Source organism: Chionomys nivalis, chromosome 1 (assembly GCF_950005125.1).
Source record: "Chionomys nivalis chromosome 1, mChiNiv1.1, whole genome shotgun sequence".
NCBI lineage: Eukaryota > Metazoa > Chordata > Mammalia > Rodentia > Cricetidae > Chionomys > Chionomys nivalis.
In genome coordinates, this window is record NC_080086.1 from 45,968,354 (window position 1) to 45,990,978 (window position 22,625).

General features: G+C 36.3%; 1 protein-coding gene across 3 annotated transcripts in view; it reads right to left on the minus strand.

Moving 5' to 3' along the window:
• LOC130873039 (contactin-6) overlaps positions 1-22,625 on the minus strand; it is a 370,643-nt gene that overhangs the window by 215,185 nt on the left and 132,833 nt on the right. For all 3 annotated transcript variants that reach the window (XM_057767572.1, XM_057767557.1, XM_057767564.1), the window contains one exon: positions 4,896-5,022. In XM_057767572.1, coding sequence (XP_057623555.1) covers positions 4,896-5,022 — 127 coding nt within the window. The remainder of the gene's footprint in view (positions 1-4,895; positions 5,023-22,625) is intronic.

Genomic DNA, 22,625 nt, shown 5'->3' on the forward strand with positions numbered 1-22,625 from the left:
TAAAATGTTTTGTTAGGATGGGTTAATGTGAGAAAGGAATGACATTCTCCAAAGTTATTTTGAATACCATTAATTTGGGGGGATGGCTTTGTGACAGGTTCACTGGAGAAAAATATGACTAATGCCCACTAAAATAGAAAAGAAATACAAAACTGGGTACTCCTCCATACTATTAAAGATATAAAGTGATGACTCAAATATTAATCATTCAGAGGACTTGAACCACTCCTGTCAACTTTATAATGATTTGGCTCCCTTCTGCACATGTCAACTTCTTTTTAAAAAAATGAAGATGAACAACAGCCATCAAGAGCCCATCTATACAGCTTGGCTTTCCCACCACTTTTTCAGTAAGAATTTGTACATACTGCTTCTTGTCTGTGCTCTTAGGACACAAAAGGCAGAAATCTTTTCTTCCAGCTGGGCTGTCTCAGTATACCAATATCCCTCTTGATCTCACTGCAAACCTGTCTTTTTTAATTCACTCACAGGGCATGGTCTCCGACCTCAGTGTTCTCTATCATTTTCAAAGAGAAGGGTATACCATACTTAGTTTGCCAGCTCTCTTTAATTTTGGAATCAATCACCGAAATAACTGCTGTCATCATTACATGCTCCTAATTAAGCGCAGTAATTGTTTTTCAACACAAATTCAAAGTTGTTGGCTTAGCTGCAGCAAATGAATTTTTCACAGTGGCCCCGTAATCAGTCTAATCACTATGGTACAATGATTATTAAACTGTGCATATAGATCAGGAGGAGTTCAGCTCTGGGTGTGGGCTTTGTCCTAATTAATATGCTTAAATAAATGGAGAAATTGTTTTACTTCATTAAAGTGACTGTCAGACATACTTTCCTGATAACATTATATATCCGAGCAAATTTTCCTATGACACAAACTAGAAAATGTGTGTCGAGTGAATATTTTACTCACACCAATTAACATATTATTTCCAGGGGATGTGATGAATTTGAACTGGAATATGATCTTTTTATTAAGGAATATCTTTTACAACTAAGTAGTTGAGACCTGACTGGATAATATGACTAAGAACTCTATTTGCTTTCCTTTGGAAATGTGTACATCCATGCATGCCTTTGTGTGTGACGTCTCACAAATCTGCTCTCGGTTTTCAGTGCTTCTTGCAGGCACCTAACTTTGAGCCCAGCCCCAGATCACTGGAGAAAACCACTGAAATCCACATTCTAACTTGGTCTGCTGCTGATATTAGAGACTAAACCTGTTGTCTCCATGTAAAGAGTCCACTTGTCTGCTTTGTCACAGCTTCCCTGTACATTCTTGTGTCCATCCACTATAAAACTGTTACAGCATACACCAGATTTGACTGCAGGAAGTCTTTAACAGGAAGTGGAGCAGTGTTTGAGGAAAGAATGACAGCTCCTGAGACTTTACTGATTCTCTTCTTTTTCAGGAGATGTTAACACTTAATGAGTGGGTTGGTTCTCTCCTGGCTATATGTGGTTAGAAGGAGAATTGTGAGAAGTCATCAGAAGTATTTCTACTTCTTTTGTCTGTGAGAAAGCATATGATGTAGAGAAATAATGTATATATTTTCAGATAGAGTATTTGGGATTAAGTTCTCAGCTATCTGACTTTCGTCCATATTCTAGTTATTAGCAATTCCCTCCTACTGCTGGCTTTGAGTAACCCACTCTCGTTGACCATTGCATGGCTCCGTTACTCAGCTTTATCATCCTATGTGTTCCTTGAGCTTTAAAACTATACAAGCAATCCTTCCTTGCTTTTGACTTTATCGTGCTCCCGTTTATAAAAGCATTTGTTTCACTGAGCATGACTTTACTCAAATTACTCTTTAACTATTTCCAAAGATCTACTTTCAAGATTGCTAATTGCTCCCATGAGTTTCAGTTTACTCTGCTGAATTTACAGAACAGTAGCAAGAAGAATATAAGCGGCTTTTTTTTCTCTCCACAGAATAACCAATATAACAATACATTTAGGGGAAAATAGAATAAATTTGGTACTATGATTGTAATTAGAACAATAAACCAAATCTTAAAGGAGCACATTTAAAAATACTTTCCAGGAAAGGCCACTGTCACTCCAGGGAGAAGGGAGTATTTACTAAAAAGAGAGATGATCCTCCAAGGGTTGTCTGTAGGATCAAATTGCCACAGCAAAACATAATTCTTATTTTTAAGTGGAAAGCTCTCTTATACTGGTTCTCATTTTGCCTAAATAACCCTGTATGGCCTTGGACTCTGTAATAATAAAGACCTTTTCTCCAGTGTACATTCTACAAAATAATCTAAGTTTTATGTTGTTATTAGTAAATTGTAAAAAGAAAAAATGTAAGCAGAAATAGCAGTGCGGAAACTAAATTTTACAATACGCTAGAATACAATGGGTGAAATACCACTGCCCTTTGCTATATTATAAAGGAAATTGGGACTGTGTCTGACATTTAGGCATTAAAATTTTAATTCTTTTCTTATTCAAAGTCTCTTGACCATGAGTGCCTTATCCTGCAAACAGAGGGATGTTGAGCACTTTATAAAAATTAGAAATAAGAAGCTAAATTGCTTGCTGTCAGCTTCCTAGTTTACAAATATCTGAGCAATACGCCATTCAGCACTGTTAGAATTCCTAGCCACATTCCTTATTTATGTCTTCATTGACACACTAACTGATAAACTCTTTCTGAGAAGCCATTGATAAAAGCACTGGGTCTTGTTTCTACTGCTTGTACTGACTTTTTTGGACCCTAGTCTATTTGTCTATTTGGAATCAAAGCTTTCTAGGACTGGATGTGGGGGGGGTGGACTTCCCACAGGGCAGGGTTCCCTGCCCTCTATTAAGGAGGGAGGGGGAGGGAGGAGAGTGAGTGGGGGAGCAAGAGGGGAATGGGAGGAGGGGAGGAAGTGTGAATTTTTTGAATGGAAAAATAAATTTAAAAGAAAGGAAAAAAATAAACAGTAGTTTATACTTCTATACCTATGGCCAAAACAAACATTTTAAATATACTTTACTTATTTAAGTTATATTTAACAAACTTAAAATCATATAGGCATTCAGATATCCCTCCCCTCCCAGAAAACTTTCCTATGTCTTTGATCAACTGAATTAACTTTTAAACTCCAAAATTATAATTTCAAATATGGTGTTTCTAGAAGAATGTATTAATCATATTTTATACAGGCCATTTTTAATTAGATTAAGTTTAAATTAAGTTATGTCCCCTTTCTCAAAATTTTTTCTTTCTGTGTAAGAGTGGTTGCCTAATGTATGCCTGTGAACTTTGTACTTTCAGTGCCAACAGAGGCCAGAGATGGTGTTTGATCTCTTGAAACTGGAGTTACAGACCGTTGTCAATACTGTGTGGATGCTGTGAATCAAACCCTGGTCCTTTACCTGAACAACAGACTCTTCAATACTGAGTGATCTCACCAGCCCCAAGACGTTTTTGTTTATATATTGTTTTTTCTTTTAGCAGCAAAATAAATTTTAAAAGTCCCAATTTGAGTAAAACCATTAGTAATGTGATTGGTCTTTCTCAATTGACTTGCATTGGGTTTAAAATTTAATAAGAAAAGGTTTAGCTTTTACACTGTTTAGTTATGAATGTAAAATGAGGAATATACTCCAGAAAATGGAAGCTAAATGGGCTTTGCCCATTTAAATGTGTGACCCATTCCTCTAGTAATGATATATAGATGTGGACTGTATTTCATGACAATATGAAAAGGCAGAAAAGTAAACCCAATTTTCTAAAATTTACTTAATTGTTGCTTTTTGTGTATGTCAGTTCAATTCATGTCTAAAAATTAAAGCTTTCAGGATGCTTTTAAAATCCAAATACCAAACGCCATTCTGATGTTTATAACTTTTCTTCCTATATTCACAGTGCTCACAGTTCTAACCAACAAAAGAACATTTCATTTAAAAATACTACTTAATTACATATATTTATAGATCTTTTAATTCTACTCACACTACAACTGAGTAAATAAGAAAAATGTTCAGCCTTCCTTTCATCCTGCCCTTTGCTTTGTTTCTTTGTAGTGACTGGAAGACTGAAGGATGTCTGAGGAGATTATCATTTTTAAGAGTTTTTTGTTAAAATTTTACTTTAAGCAAATATATTGTGTATTGCAAAGATCCCAGAGAACACTTTATATGTTCTTTAGATAGACAAAAATAAACCAGAGCAATTATAAATAACATACAAATGAAGACTTTGAAAATAGTATTCTCTATGAGAGAAACATTTTTTTTTACCTGTACTAGAAATCCCCTCTAGGCCTTAGAATGTACATCAGTGCTTCCAACATAGTTTTTCTACGATAAATAATTTTGGCACAATGAGAGTTGCAGGGAAGTTTCAGAGATAAGTTGAAGGTTTTACTGTGATTGTTTGTTTATAGAGAACCATTTTCATAGCTCTTGTATTTGGAGAAAATGAGACAGTGTCCTTAAACTGAAGTAGATCTATACTGAATGCAAAATAAGTTAGAACTTTTTCAAGTTGTGAAAGTAAATCTTCTTTATCCATTTCTATCTTCCTGTGCTTTTTTTTTTTCTTATATTTCTATGTGGTCTTCACTCTTTCTCAATTCTAACTATATATGGCTTTACTTTCGATTCATGTTGAGAATAAATGTCAAATAAACAACAGTTACATAGTAGTGTTTATCTGGAAATGATGCCTAAAATGCAGCGTGAGGGAATGTGTTGGGGTTTTGAGTATGTATATATGCTTATATGACTTGTCTAGACAATGCTGAATAGCAGTGGGCAAATTTCTTGAGGTATACTCTGGAAAATATAGACTGTTTCTGAGAATTTTTACTATGTGTCTATTTTACAGCAACCACAAAGAAGACAACAGTGGTACCAAGAAGAGGAGTTTTACCTGTAACGGGGTGAAGGGTAACCATTTGCAGTACAAGTCAGAATGATTTCAGATCTGGATAAATCCAAAGGAAAAATGACATCTTGTGGCTCCTGAATAAAAATAGGACGGCTGAAATGACCCTCACCTGGGGATAGAAAAGAAAATGTCCACTGAGTTACTTCCCCTGGATGAGAACACACGTGTATTAAATCTCATCTCTACAAACATTAGAGAATAGTATGTTATAATAAGCTTGATCATAAAAAAATTCTTCAAGAATGATAAAAATATTATTATTTTTTCTGTCCTGAGGAGATAGCTCAGCAAGTAAATGTACCAGATGCATAAGTTTGATGATTTAAGTGTGAATCCCAGAACCCCTGTGAAAGTAAAACTAGACCAGCTTATTCAGTGTCACACCAGAAACAATAGACTGCTTTGCCAGAAGGGAAGCAGGAACAAACTCCTGGAAGTTGTCCTAGGTCCTTTGCATTTCAACATATGTAATCAACAAAAATTAATGTAGTAACTCATTTTAAATGACTTTTTTCTGAGTTGTGTGAAATAACTTTGTGAACTAAGCTACTTTCATCTCAAATTTAATAGTTTACAATTCCATAAACAAAGAACATTCTACACCATACAATAAAAACAACAGTATTAAGTAATTAACATGACTTACTCATCTAATCCTTTATCTCATTTAACCATCTTTTCAATGAAACGTTTTGTAATCAAAGTTGAGAATCCAAATTCACTCAATTGCTGTTTGTTTTTTCTTTCATGTAATTACACTCAGTCAGTCCAGTGCTACTCATTCTCACCCATTCCTCTCCTTATTCTTCCCTGCATCAATTCATTTATTACACCTCGGTGGCTCCAACATCTGGCACTGGGATTCTAGACTCTGTGCTCTTACATTTAATGTGGCTGGATGTTTTCCTTACAAGGAGTAAAGGCAGAAGAGTCAATGTACAGGGTGGAAGACTGCATTTGTTCTTATATTAAAATATACACTATGAACCATAAACTTGACATTAGGACTTATTTGTAGGATGCTCAGTCCATACAGATAGTGCCAGAGAATCAAAATCTTATGAATTAATACACACATCTCAGTTTGGAAAGATAGCAGAACAAGTGCTTTAAAATAACCATATTTCTTCCTCGTGATCCACTTACCAACTCCACTACCATTAAACAACTAAAACATTTCTACCCAAGTAAAATAATTTTTTCAGTAGTAATTTTAAGTTTTAATTTCAGTATATTTGGCTTTGTCAAGTAGTATAGGCAATCAAAAGCTTCAATTTTAGCAGTCATCTATTAGTTAGACAGTGCTGGATAAATTACTCTATAATGTTAGTCCTAATACCCATCTGATAAATACAATATAGGTATTAGACCTCAGGATTATAGCAAAGGCTACTTTAGAAAGAATGGACTGAATGTATTTTACTCCTAGAATTGTCATATCTGCAAGACATAATAGAATACAGGAACACCAAACATATATAATAAAACAACAACAATAACAAAAATTTGCTGATAATAACAAAACTAAGAAACCTTCCTATATAAGGCAGTCTGCCTGTGGTCACAGAATTAAAAGATTTCAAATCCTTAATCTTGCCCCTGATCATTCGATTTATTCATGAAATAACATCATGAGAATTATTTTTACAGTATTCAAATCTGTAGGTAACCAGATCTGATGCACATGGATTGGATGTTACTGTATCAAACTTCTTTGTACCCAACATTATTGAATTGGTTGGCTAACAGATTAGGAAACTGATTCCATTTTTTTTCAGACCCAGTCCTAAACACAACCAGTCACGTCTGCAGAGAAGAGTAGGAAAGTGTGACCTCTTCCTGTGATGTATACTTATGGTTTATCCAAGGTTAATCTTAATGTAAGTCATTTAAAACATATTAGCAGTGTCAGTGATATGGAAAACAAAACAAAAGACTAAAGTTCACCCAACTTCATGATCCATGATTCCTTAAGACCAAAAAGGGTGAGTGTTCACAATACATCCAAAGTCCAAACAGGAGATACAAGGAATAAATTATGCAAGTTCCAGATAAGATGACTAAGAAGATGAGGAATATACTGCCTAAACAGTGATGGAAAGTCATTTTTACAAAACTCCTCAAGCATGAGCAATATGGGAAGGTGGGCTGTAAGAAAACAAATACACAGGAAAATGACAGCAATAAATACAGCTTACCATAGGTACACATATCTCTAGAACAGCACATAACTTCAAGAAAGCAAAAAGAAATATTTTACATTCATAACACACACACACAAAGACACATGTATGTGTATATGTATATATCTATACACACATTTGAATAGAAATGTTTTAAAAATAACACTGCAAAGATGAAAATATATGAGCAATAGATGCCGGTGAATTTGCCAGATATAAAAGTAAGGATACAATTTCTCCCAGCATTAAAGCTGAGCATAGCATCCCATCATAGGGAATAGGCTCCAAAAATCTAGATTGTGCTTTAGGATAGATCCTGGTCTTACTGCCTCATATAGATCAAGATTCATCATTGTCTTCTACATATGGAGGACCAAGTTTGGCCCCATGGAGGTTCCACAGTGTTGGTCTAGAGTTCACAAGTTTCCACGAGTTAGATACAGCTGCCTGTTTCTCTGTCATTGGCAGGGTGTTTGGTTGTGGATCTCTACATCTGGTTCTATCAGGTGCTGGATGAAGGCTGAATGATGATAGTTGGGATAGTCACCAATATGATTATAGGTATCGGCCAGTTCCAGGACCCTCTCCACTATTGCTAGGAGTCTTAGCTGGGGTTATACTTGCAGATACTTGGGAATTTCCCAGCACCAGATTTCTCTCTAACCCCATAGTGGCTTTCTCTACCAAGATCTCTCTTAAACTGTTCTCCTACTCCGTCCCTCTTCCTGCTCAACCGTCCTATTCTCTCATGTTCTCATCCCCCATCTCTTTCCCTTTCTGGTCGCCACCACCTCCTAATTACCAGGAAATCTCATTCAATTCTCCATATCTGATAGAGGTCTGACCTCCCACTAGGAATAAAAATACCAACTAATCCAATTTAAAATGGGGTTAGATCTAATCAGAAAATTCTCAACAAAAGAAACTCAAATGAACAAAAGACACTTATGGAATTGCTCAAAATCCTTAGCCATCAGAGAAATGCAAATCAAAACAACTCTGAGATACCTGACAGAATGGCTAAGATAAAAAACACTGATAACAGTTTGTGCTGGAGAGGATGTGGAGTAAGGGGAACACTGCTCCACTGCTGGTGGGAGTGCAAATTTGTACAACCAATTTGGAAAGCAATATGGCAATTTCTCAGAATATTGGGAATCAATTTACCTCAAGACCAAGCAATACCATCTTGGCAAATACCCAATGAATGCATACTCATACCACAAAAACATTTGCTCAAATGTGTTTATAGCAGCATTATTGGTAATAGCCAGAACCTAGAAACAACCTAGATGGCCCTCAACTTAAAAATGGATAAGGTGTAAAAGAAAAAAAAAGACATCTTGAAATTTGCAGGTAGTTGGATAGAACTAAAACAACCATCCTGACTGAATTACCCGAGATCCAGAAAGACAACCACAGTAAGTACTCATTCATAAGTGGGAATTAGATAAAAAGTAAAGGATAACCAGGCTGTAATCTACCACCATTTGAGAAACTAGTTAACAACGAGAACAATAAGAGACAAGCTCGGTTGCCCCTGGAAAGGGAAACTAGATAAGTTCTTTGGAGGAGGAAATGATGAAGTGGAGGTAGGAGGAGAACATTAGGGAACAGGATGGTTGAGTTGGGGGAGAGAGGGAGAGCAAGGAAAGAGATATTTTGACAGAGAGAGCCATTACAGGGCCAGGGAGAAACCTGATAATAGAGAAATTTCCAGAAGCCCTTAAGAGCCCTAGCAGTAGAGGAGAAGGTCCCTGAACTGGCTTTCCCCTGTAAAGAGATAGATGATCACCCTAATTGTCATCATAGAAACTTCATCCAGTAACTCATGGATGCAGATACAGAGATCCACAGCTAAGGACCATGCTCAGCTCCCAGAATCCAGTAAAAGAAAGAGAAGAGGAATTATATGAGCTAAAGGGTCACGATCACAATAAGAAAATGTTGTCAGAGGCTCTTTGTTCGTTTCCCATCCACCTAGACTCAGAATTATCACACTGAAACTATATTAATTGCAACACTGCTTGGCCAGTAGCTAGCTCTTACATCTGAAATTAACCCATTTCTATTATTTTGTGTATTGCCACGTGGTTGTGACCTACCAGTAAGTTCTGTCCGGCATTCTACATCTGTCTCCAGTGTTGGCTACATGGCTTTCTTTTACTCCACCTACTCGCTCCTCCTCTATCTGCTTGGAATTCCTGTATTGCCATATTTTGCCCTGCAATAGGCCCAAAACAGCTTTTTTGTTTTAAAAAAATAAATTAACCAATGGTATTTACAGCATATAGAAGAGAGTCTAACATCAGGAAAACCCACAGAGACAGTTGACTCGAACTAGCAGGAGCTCACTGATTCTGGACTGATAGCTAGGGAACCTGCATTGTACCAAACTAAGTCCTATGAATGTAGGTGATTGTTCTGTGGCTTGTATAATCTGTGGGGCCATGGGAAGTGGGTCCAGGATTTTTCTCCAGCATATGAACTGGCTTTTTAGAGTCCTTTATCTATAGAGGGATTCCTTGCTTAGCCTTGATAAGCGGGGGAGAGGCTTGGTCATGCCTTAACTTGATATGTCAGACTTTATAGACACCACATGGGAGGCCTTACCCTTTCTGAAGATTGGATGGAGAGATGGGTAAGGGGAAGGTTTGGGTGGGGAATGGGAAGAGGGGAGAGAAGGGAAACTGTGCTTGGTATGTAAAATCTAAATATCTTTTAAATAAAAATTCAAAAGTCTCAAATAACAAAATATCCTGCTTTCTATAGATATTAAGTGTAGCCTAATAATATTAAAATTTTAGAAATCTCTGCTGATAATTCTAAAAAAAGGAAGAAAAAATCAATGAAATGATTCCTAATGATATTCTTCTTATACTCATATATGGTTTCCTAGCCCAATTTTTATTAGAGTAATTTCACCCAGAAACTTATGGAAATGGATGCAGAGACCCATATGGAACCTAACTGATGTGGGAGTGTCATATCAATCTGTTGTTTTCATTGGTTAAGTAATAAAGAAACTGCTTGGCCCTCATAGGTTAAAACATAGGTGGGTGGAGTAAACAGAATAGAATGCTGGGAGGAAGAGGAAGTGAGCTCAGATGCAAGGCAGCTCCTCTGAGAGACAGACGCCATGCTCTCCTCTCCAGAGCAGATGTGATGAAGCTCTGACCCAGGATGGACGTAGGCTAGAATCTTCCCGGTAAGCGCACTTTGGAGTGCTACACACATGAATAGAAATGGGCCAAGCAGTGTTTAAAAGAATATAATGCGTGTGTTGTTATTTCGGGGTATAAGCTAGCTAGGCAGCCATGAGCTGGGCTGTGGGAAGAGGCCCACAGCTCCTACTACACCTAACATTAAGCAAACCTCAGTAAATCCTGTTGACTAGGGTAAGAAAGATTTATGACAGTCAGAAGGGCCAAGAACACCATAAGAATTAACACTGACCTGGCCTCATGGGAGCTCATGGAGACAGAACTGCCAATCAGAGAACTTCTATTGTACTTAATTGGGCTTTCCACACATTTGTTTCAATTGTATGTCTTAATATTCTTGTGGATACCCTGGCAGAGTGAGTCGGGGCTGTCTTTGACTCCATTGAATGCTCTTGGTACACTTTCCTCCTGTTTGGGTTGCCTTGTCCAGTCTTAATAGGAAAAGAGGTACCTAGTCTTACTGCAACTTGATATGCCATGACTGACTGATATCTGATATATACAAGTAGTCTGCATCTTTCTGAAAAGGAGGGGGGGAGAAAATAAAAGAGGGAGTGAAGATGTTGACTGGGAGGGACTTGAAGGAAAGGAATGAATGGGAACTATGATTTGGCTTGGAAAAAATGATTAAGAAAAAAGAAAAGTATCCATATTTTTATGATATAGAAGAAATAATGGTGCATATTGTATATTCAGACAACATAACAATAAAACACATAATTATGTAGAATTTAGCATAAATGAGAAATGTTTGGGTAAGAAAGACAGTAAATTTTACAGAAAAAGTAAAAGGTGATGGAAAATGATTAATAAATACACATCAATACACTTTGACCTCTTGTAATTAGTCCTTACACATTTTTCCTTCCTCAGTCTTTCAAAGGCTGCTATTCCAAGCATGTAGCTATTATTATAGTTTTTAAATTTAAAGCACTCCATTTTTTATTTCAAATAGATATCACAAGTTAAAATTATTCTACATTGTAAGTTTGTTTCAGTCCTATCTTGGTTAAATTAAAATTGATTAATATTAAAAGCAGTGTGTATGATATGATCCATTTTATATTTGTAAGTGTGTGGTATCCTATAGGCGTGTGTTCAGCCCTTGTGCTCAAGTATGTGTATACATGTGGAATTGAGATGCTGAATCAGATGCTTGCCTGGATCAGTCTCCACAGGATATGTCACTTAACCCTGAATTCACCAATCCTGTTTAGACAGCCTACCAACTTTTCTCAGGAAACCCCTTTCTTTGACTCCTAAGAACCGAGATTATAGGCAGGCTGCCATACCCTCTAATCTCTTTATGTGGGTACTAGGGATTTGAACTGTGTTCCTTTCCCTTGCATGACATGTTCTTTGTCCAGTGAGCTAACTCAGCAGCTCCTGGTCTTGCCTATATAGCAACATATATTTTTCCTTTATCCTTAGCTATACATGTATACAGCTTTGCAAATGCCTAAAAAGGAGTTGGTAACTCGATTAAATGTTAAAAAGTGTTATTTCTGGGAAGAATTTTACTTGAAAAAACAGTTTTCATGTTTGGACTATTTTTTAAAAAATTAAACAATTTAAATAAATATATCTGATATTAAAGGGACAACAGGTATCATCACTGAAAAGGGGACAATGTTTTTAAAGCCAGATGTGATAGACTACAAGGAAACAATGTTTTCTGGATATCACAGGTTAATCCACATATGAACCCACAGCAATGGCAGCAATGTGTACAATGTGGGCCCATATTTCATATAAAATAATGATGTGGGAGTGTCATATATCAATCTGTTGATTTCATTGGTTAATTAATAAAGAAAACTGCTTTGCCTGATAGGTTAGAACATAGGTGGGCGGAGTAGACAGAACAGAATGTTGGGAGGAAGAAGAAGTGAGGCAGACGCCATGCCTCTCCTCTCCAGGGCAGACGTGATGAAGCAAGCCACCAGGTCAGACATGCTGAATCTTTCCTGGTAAGACTGGTGCTACACAGATTACTAAATATGGGTTAGGCAAGATATGAGAGTTAGACAGTAAGAGGCTAGAGCCAATGTGCCAAGCAGTATTTAAATGAATACAATTTGTGTGTTGTTATTTCAGGTATATAGCTAGCCAGTGGCCAGGAGCTGGGTGGTGGAACACAGCCCATAGCTCCAATTACAAAATGGCTGCCCAACATGTGGATAACTGAATCCACAGAAAGCTTGAGAAAGCTTGGGAAAGAATAGAGTAAAGCATGTTTTCTTGGTAGTAGCAATTTCTTGGGTCTGCTCTGCTTGACAGAGGCAAGCAAGTGCTCTCATCTAAGAGAGGCTTCCTGACTCAGCTTTAGCTGCAAAACCCTGCAGCTCTTTTAAGAGGTCCTGCCACGAAACACTTAAATGGTGTTGATGAAAAGCTGAACGCATGCTTTTTGGTTTTCAGCCGTAGCAGGAGAAAAGCTGTGCTGTTTTCAAATGCCAGCTTTCTGGGCCATCCTGCCAGGGCAAACTCTGACTCTTTCAGGCAGTCTGAATGAGTATGGTCTGTGAGCAGAATGCTGCAGCTTGCTTGCCGGCAGGTACTTTGAAACCCCACAGAGTTGTGGCAATAAAAATGGCTCCAGCAGTATCTCTGCCATGAGGCTGGAAAGCTAAGGAATGGGCTGGATCTAGCAGGTAAAGCCATGGCTTTGATCCTACCCATATTGCTCAGTATTTAAAGGCTCATGAGTTCAGAAAAAGAGAGGGAAATACAGTAAAGAGAGATTCAAAAAAAACCTTTAAATGATTTACAGTGTGTTAAAAATATATGCAGGCTAAAAGTTAAATTTCTTAAAGTAAAAAACAAAAAAAAGGAAGAAAGAGAATAGTTGGGTATGGTAGTACACAACTTTAATCCCAACATTTGGGAGGCAGAGGGAGCTTGACCTCTGAGACTTCAAGGGGCAGAGGTAGATTGACCTCTGTCACTTCAAGGTGTGGTAAGCAGCACATGCCTTTAATCCCAATGCCTGGGAGGCAGAGAAAGGCAGATCTCTGAGAGTTCAAGGACAGCCTGTTCTACAGAGTTATTCCAGGACAAAGATAAACAGAGAACCTGTTTCAAAAAATAAAAGTAAAAATAAATGAAATAGAGGTTAAAGTAAAGCTGCACAAAGATGGAAAATACACAGAGAATTTTGATACTGTATGCTATTATGTTCTCTTTGAATTGTTTGAATGCTGAGGAAAGAGCAACAGCTGCTAAAAGATTTGTTTATAAATGCTGCTGAACTAATCCAAGATAAATGCCTTGACTTTAAAATTTGGATCTAAGGACATGACGCTTTGGAAAGGAGTTTCTTCTTTTGTTTTTACAGAGGATGAGTCCCTGTGGATTGCTTCTATCCCGATATGGTATGATAGACCACACCCTCCTTAAAGGTTGCGTGAACACCTTCAGAAAATTACTTCACTCGACTGCTGACTGAGATGAATCTAGCACACAGGTTATATCATGAAAGACCTGAATAACAGCACCCCCATACAGCAGGAAGCAGTTTGGAGAGAAATAACTGTGCCCATATTCCCAAATATTGTTAAAAAATGTTCTTTTACATTTAAAGGGGGATATGATATAGATATGAATAATTTGCATTGGTATGGATTTGGATTTGACTTTATTGATATAAATTTAAGGTCAATTTTGTTATATATATATATATATATATAATTTCTGATATTGATTAAGGTATTGTAATTGTGTAGTTCATTTAAAAATGTAATGTATATAGGTTCTTAATGGATAGTCATCTATAATAGTCAAGTTTGTAGTCATGTTAGGTTTTCTAGATGTACATAGATATATTTTAGATAGACATTCTTCATATCTTTCAAGCACTACAGAATATGACATTTAATATTTTAATAACTTAGGGTTTTTCATGACAATGAGACACTCTGCTCCTGGCAGCACCAATCTACTTCAAGAAAAAGATGTGCATCAAAGAGGCTCCTTATGGAATTTGATAGCCATTTGGGCAAGAAACTGCTCTTGCCTGGACTGTTGCATAAACTGGACACAGAGAACCCGCAGAGAGAGGACTGCTGAACTTGCCTAAAGGTGAGATGATCTTTCGGGGTTCCTGATTCATCAAAGAATCTGCAAGACATTCTGCAGGACACAGCAGATAATGACTGAACTGCCTTTGAAATTTCCTGCTTCATGGAAATGTCTGCTGAAAACTATGGGCCTGTAGGCTGAAGATGGATGCCCCAACGGTACAGAGGAACTTTGGGTAACTGTCCAGGAAGCAAGATGTCTCTGTGATTTCTAGAGTTTTGTAAGTTGCTTACTTCTCATTTACGTAGGTAATATTATATCCTTCTGGAGTCTTTGATGGAGTTGAAGAATGGTTAGTTCTAGTTATAGTTTTCCTTTGTTATGATAAAAGATAAAATAGATATAAATATTGTAACTGTAATTCTTACTTGATAACTGTTTTGTTATATGTAATTTTGCTATGTTAAAGTTAAAGCTTTCTTTTTTTTTTGCTGTTTAAACAGAAAAAGGGGAAATGATGTGGGAGTGTCAATCTGGTGATTTCATTGGTTAACTAATAAAAAAAAACTGCTTTGCCTGATAGGTTAGAACATAGGTGGGCAGAGTAGACAGAACAGAATGCTGGGAGGAAGAGGAAGTGAGGCAGACGCCATGCCTCTCCTCTCCAGGGCAGACATGATGAAGCAAGCCACCAGGTCAGACATGCTGAATCTTTCCTGGTAAGACTGGTGCTACACAGATTACTAAATATGGGTTAGGCAAGATATGAGAGTTAGACAGTAAGAGGCTAGAGCCAATGTGCCAAGCAGTGTTTAAATGAATACAATTTGTGTGTTGTTATTTCAGGTATATAGCTAGCCAGTGGCCAGGAGCTGGGTGGTGGAACACAGCCCATAGCTCCTACTACAAAATAATTTACAGGCAGGATCACTGGCAGCTAGGCAGATGTAACCCTGCCAAACAAGTAAGACAGCTGCCTAACAAAGGCCAGGATGTATTGCTCCTTCTCCTTTGTTCAAAATGTAGATGGCCTGGGGTGAGGTCTTTTCCAAAGCTGGAGACTAAGTTGCAGGTGTTTACTCTAGCCCTGAGTCCCCTGGAAAGAGAATATTAATGAGCATCCACCTTGGTTTACCTGGGGGATAAAAGGTGTTTTGTATAATAAGCGTGGGTAGTTCTTCAGAATGGAGGAAGCCTGAGATGCCCTTCCGTGATGACTGTGTGAACTGTGTCTGGTTATTCTCGCACCTCCATACTGGTCCGGTTAGGGAAAAATAGTTTCTATGTTGGGGCGTACAGGCTTTGACAGTACAAAACCTGTGTAACAGTCAGACAAAATGTCAGTATTGGAATGGGAGGTGAGAAGGAAGCCTGATCCCTGGCTGAGGAATTTGGTAGTAATCTACCTGGAGAAGTCCAGTCAATTTTCTTTAAGGATGTATCCCCTCATTGGTCTAACATGCTCAAGTGGATGGAAACAGACACAAAAGGATATAGGCAACACCAATTAGACTAGATAAGATTTTAGAAGAAATTAACACATGAGGTAGGGTGGGTGTGGAATAAAAGTTATATATTAAAGGAGTCAGAGAAGGGATTAAATATGATTAAAATGCAATGTATGAAATTCTTAAATATTTAATAAAATATTTCAAAGTAAGAATTTCTTCTTTTAAAAAATAAGAGAATACTGTTAGAACACATATTTAGATGGCAACCAATTTTCATATAATAAAGATATAGAGTAGCTTTTATGATTTTTTTGGTAGAGAATTTTTCAACAATTTTTCCTGCTATCACATCACATCCCACAAAAATGTCAGCCTATAAAGTCATTTCATAAATATTTCTGTGTTAAGAGACTCACAAAAATTTTAATTTATTTACCTTTATGTAGTTTTACTTTGATAAACATTCTGTTTGAAGCTGAGAAATAACAATTGAAGAGTATATTTAGCTCATTATTTTCCCCTGAGAAGAAATTTGTGTTCAAAGACTAGCACTGAAATCAATATGTAGTTCAAACCAGAGAATGACCCTGGACTTCGAATCCTCTTGCTTCCACTTTTCATTGTTTGGATATAGTCATGGGCTATACATTGCTTGCTGGGGACAGAACTCAGTATTTATGCATCCTTGCCAACCAGTCGCCTAACAGCTGCATCCCCAGCACTGTAAGGGATTATATTTGTATGAGTAACTGGCAGTGTTTAAATGTCTATTACATACACCCAATACTACATTAAATCCCATGATACACTTGTGAAATGAAAGCAGCCATTTCAGCTTAACAGGTGAGGAACTTAAGACAAAAAGCCTCACTATTCTGTAAAGCACATATGTAAGCATTGCAAACAGAAAAAAGTGATTTCGGAAATGCCATCACGGCCTAATGACCATCACTTAGCAAAGGCCTGAGGATGAATCTGCTGCTGTCACACCTCACAGTGCCTGCATGAGGAATGAAATATAAAACCTGTCATTGTTTGGGCAGGTAGACATAAGACCCGAGCCTCAGCTGTCCCTTGCTGGTGGACTTTAAGATTAAAATGTCACAGATGTGAGCACTGGCTATTCAGAAGTGACCCCAAGCATGGCAGCACTGTCTCTTCCTCCCATATCTTGGATTGAGATCCTTTCAGAGGTCAGAGACTGCCAGTGAGATATTCTTTTGCACACATTGATCTCTTTCCTATTTCCTTTTGTCTTTTCACTGTATGGCATGACTCAAATCAGTTTTCATTCTCTTGTGACTTCTCATCCTTCAAATCTGTGGTATTCTTCTTAGCAGTGCATAGGGACTCAACCTCTGGTTGCTATCCATTTTTAACAGTTTACAGTCATTCCAAATGATAAAAAAAAAGTTTGGGTTTAGAGTACTTTTTAAAAACTGCTTGTCAGAATATTTTTTTATACTATTGTGGAACAATTAAGTAAAGCAAGCTTTCGCTGTACTGTCTATCCCTTCAAAGACAATGATGTTTTTCTATACAAAAAGAGCAGGAAATATGTGAGGATCTAATATCAAATTCAAAAAGTCAAAATAGTTTTCAAGTAGTCTTACTTTAAGAATATCTCAGGATAAGAAGGGCAGATATTTTGAGCCACTGTAACAATAAGTGATCAAATAACTGTGTGGAGACACAGCATCCTGTAAAATCACCTGTGATTATAATAGTACTCTAAGAAGTGATTTATTCAGTATGACGGCAAAACTTTCACAGTACATGAGTTCCAAAAAGAAATACTTCAATAGAAAATTAAAATAAAATCTGCAATGTTGTTGAAAATGTACTAGGATTCTGCTTTTATGTTCTCCCTTTATTGTATGCTATTAGCTTTCCAGGAATTAAAATTTCCTTTTGTAAGCTCTAGTTACAATATGCTTCAATAGTCATACATCTTTTCACATACTGTGCTAAAATCCAACATGGTTATGGCATGTTATGTGTGTTTAACATGGTGGCTGGGAGATAGCAAAAGGGGCAGATCATGATATCCATTCAAAAAGTATGTCCCAACAGACATAACTTCTTCCCAACAGGTTGAAACTATTTATAATTTTTTATCTAACCAATATCACAGGCTAAAGACAAAGCACTTCATTCACATAATGGTCTTTGGGAGACATTTAAGATTCAAACCTCATTATAATTCAAAAGACACACCATGAAAATTAAGGGTGTGTGTCTGAAGCTTTAGTATCTTTGGTGGCATTATTCATAGACTTTGAACTGGAAGTATCCAATGGAGTGAAAATCTGAATAGAGTAATGGGGCATGATGGAATTCTATAAGGTGAAGCCTGGTTGGAGAAGTGAGTCACTGATTATGTGTCCTTGGGCATGTCGTTTATCATATGTTTTCGTGTTATTATATACTAGGATTCCCACCTCTTGTTTTGTAAGCTGTTCTACCACACCTTCCCTTCATGATAGAATGACACTTTTAAAATCATGAGCAAAATAAATTTTTTCTCCCTTTCCTTCTCTTAGTGAGGCAATTCAGAGCAACAATGGTTAATGCACAGACACAGGCCTGGATAACAGGAATATTGAATAACTTTCACTCTTGTTAGCTTTAGTTTTTATCACATTTAGTATCTTAATTGTTCAAATTCCACTACTTTCAGCTAAATAATCTAACCTCAGTTTAGGTCAATTATTATTTTTCTCAGAATTTAAGTTAGATGAAAAACCCTTCTTTCCTGACTCCTTTCTCTCCCTCTGATTCTGTTTTCCAAGCATCTGTCATTTTCTCCCTCTATCATTTTTTCTCCTTTCTCTCGACCCCTCTTTCTCTCTCTCCTCTCTTCTCATTTCCAACTTTTGATATTTTCTCTATATTCTTTGTTTTCAAGACAATTCAAAGAATTTTAAGATAGAAAATGTTTACAAAGGAAAGAAAAATAATTTCATGAGATTAAGTCTCTTAAACTTGAACATGAGGCACACTTGGGTCTTCACTCAGACTCTTTCATGAAGCAGGAACCCCAAATGATAGTCTTGCCTTCTTTAAACAGCTTCAACAGCCATTTTTTGTGGATATTACATGTCCAGTTTATACAGCATACCATTAAGCAGTTCAGGCAAGAGCAGGTTCTGGCCCAAATGGTTATTAAACTATATAAGGAACCTCTTCAATGCCCATCTTCCTCTTGAAATTATTGGTGTTGTCAGGAGCAAATGTGTCTCATTGTTATAAAAAGTTTAAGTTTCTAAAACATTTAAATGCTATATTCTGAAGGTCTCTGAAAGATTTGAAGAATACCTATCTAACATAAATATATCTCTATAAATCTAGAAAACTTAATGAATATGACAACAAGCTTGAATATTATAGATGATTATCTATTAACCTATATATTTTAATTATACATTATATTTTAAAATGAGCTTCACAAATGCAATACCTTAATCAAAAGCAGAAATATATATATATATATATATATATATACATATATACATATATATACACACACACAAAATTGATCTTAATTTATATAAATACACCAAGATCCATACCAATTCAAAGTATTGATCTCTATATCATATCCCCCTTTAAATTTAAACAAACATTTCTAATAAATCGTTTATGGAATTTAGTTCTCTCTAAACTGTTTCCTGTTGATTGTTGGACAAAGTAATTTTGGGGGGTGTTTATAGTGATCCTTCAGGTGGTCTTTCCATCAAACTACATTAGCCTGGAAGGAATCCACAGGTTCTAATACTATGTGGAAACAAGAGAAGAAACTCTTTTCCAAAGCAACAAATACTTAGACCCAAATTTTGAAGTCAAGATACCTTTAAAATATATTTGTGTTGGTTTAGCTTAGCAGCCCATAGAATGAAAGGACTCTGTGCTTAGTTCAGTCACAGTCAAAAAATTCAAAGAAAACACAAAAATACAATAGTATACACAATCCAGATCCTTGTGTGTATATTTCATCTTTACGTGTTTTTTCTTTTCTTCTTTAATCTATGACTGTCTGTACTTTTTCTCTTTAAAGACTTTGTTTTATTTTTTAACCATTTATCTATGACTGTCTGTACTTTTTCTCTTTAAAGACTTTGTTTTATTTTTTAACCATTTATTTCCATTTATAATTGCTTATACTCTTTTTCTTCTCTCTATGAATCATACATATTTTTCAAAATACACTGTGACCCACTTAGAGGTAATTTTCATCTGAATTTGTCTTTATTGTTTATCTGTAATCCTTTTCTGACCAGGAATGCTTCTTAAAATGCTAAGTGGCATGGCTAGGACTAAAGCTGCTTTGCTTTTTGACTCCACCCAATCTACCATGGCAGAGGCATGTTTACTGCCTCTGAGACTGCTGGATGGCAACCATACACACCTCCTCAACTCTGGCAACAAGTTGGTTCATGCTGCCACCAAGAAACTTACAGCATACTGCCCACAAACCATATTCAAGTACTCAACCTCATGAAAGAGCCAGAGTTCATGCTGGCAGCACAAAGCAGGAAGATGCCATCTCAAAACCACACTTGTTTTCTGATACTGATGAATGAGGAAGACCTCTTTTAAATGAGCCATGGTACTACTACTTGCCATGAACAAACAGAGCCATTTGAAAAATAAATACTCTCTCAAGTTAGATGGATGTAGTCACCCATAATGTTGTCAATTTCAGAAAAGGGAAAGTGGTATGGGAAGTCCTTCTGTATATGTGTTGTTTTTATTGGTTAATGAATAATGATGCTTTGCCTATCCAGGACAGAATACACCAGGCTGCAAGGGATATAGAAAGAGATTAGGTGGGGTTGGAGATGAGAGATACCATATAGCTGCCAAAAAAGACAGACACTCTGAAACCTTACTGGTAAACCACAATCCTCACAGTAAAATAGAAAATAATTGCAATGGGTTAATTTAAGATGTAAGAATTAGGTAAGAATATTCATAAGCTATTGGTTGAAAAATTTTGAAATTAATATAGTTTCTGTGTGATTATTTTGAGTCTGGGTGGCTTGGAAATGAACAGTATCCACTGATAAATAAGTAGCTGAAACTTTTCTTTTAATATTACAGACACATTGTGATTATTTTTATGTATATTACTCCAACTGTATAAAATATTGCTTTGTGCATGTTATAAAAATTGAGATCAGCATTCCAGTTATTAGACATGTATGGTGACCTCATTATTTGAAAGTTGAAGATTAATCCTGACTTAAAAGCACTAGAGCACTAGAAATAATTCAGAAACTATAACATGAATCAAAATAAGGTTCACCCACAACACATATTCTACATTTTGGTAATTAATTCAGATTTAGGTCAGAAGGAATAAGGACATTGTTGCTTGTTTTATTATGGTTCTCTCATAGTAATAAATCCTAACAAAAGATAAAACCAAGGAAAAGAAAATTCAACTGACAGCTATTACTTAAGAATACACTAAATTTTTTTTTGTGCACTGACAGTTTAAAATATTAATAAATTAATAGACTTTATTCATACTAAGGAAACAGAGTAACAATTTTATAACAAAGTTGAAGCCAAGGCTAACATTGAACTTGCACATAAACAATGACCTTTGTTTGATCATGTGGAACATATTCTAATAGCACTGCTTTAAATACGAAGAGATTGATATGTAAACAGTCTACATAGCTTTCTAGAAATCTGTGAGGCCCAATTTTGAACCTAAGAATTACATCACCAAGCCTATCCTCTAAATCATTATGAGATTATGAGTTACACCACAGGAAGGAATGCCAATAGGAAAATAATTAAATTCATACAATATTAGAAGATAAATATTATACCAAAATGATAAATATAATTTTAAATGGTTCTTGAGGAGGAAGCAATTAATTTGACCTAGAGGTTAAGGAATAATGCCAAAAGAAAAAAATTAAGCCATACATGTGTACAAGTATGAAGGTATGAACACTGTTGTATGAAGGTATGAACACTGTTGTATGAAGGCATGAACACTGAAAGGAACATTAAAGGGAGTAATTTTTGTTCAGAAGCAAAGCTGTGTAAAGATTGGGAAGTGCATGTCACTCAAAAAATATACCTATCCTGGAAAATAAGAGGACTATGGCTATAAGGATGTCACAGTCTGTTTTGAATGTCTTTGAAGGGCTGACTTCAAGTGACATGACAGATATTTGTATCTGATCTGAAAACAGAAAGCAGGGGAGCATTTTCTTTTTTATGCAGGATTGTGACATGTTTAGATCTATGATTCTCTATAGTAAAGATAAAGAAATGGAAATCACACATCAGAGAAATTATTTATCCTACATTTGAAAACACTGAGATAATTGGATATTGCCAGTAGGAAAGAAGCAAGCAAAAATGATGAGAGAGCTATTTTGAAGCATTTAGAATTCTAACAAAATAGAAAAGATGATTGGATGTGAAGGATGAAGAAAAGAAAGTATTACAATGACTCTGAGTCAGCCATTATGGATGAATGAATGCACGCATGTATGCATGCTGTAGCCTTTCACCAAGGAGAAGGAGAGAAAGATGGGGGCACCGAGGCCAAGAGAAAATAAGAAAGCAGAAGTTTCATTTAGTTTTCTTGTATTTATTGAGCAAACATTTTTTAGTTGGCTTGGTATGTGCCAAAAACATAGCAACCACCAGGCTTGCTAAAGCTGATGCTACTATTGATTTTGTATTCAAATTGGAGGATGTGTAAGATAAATCAACAAATAAATGCAGGTTGTATGAGAATGTGGTAAGTACTTGAAGGAAAAGATTGAGTTTAGTGAGACAGGAATTCTGGGTTGGGGCGGAGTG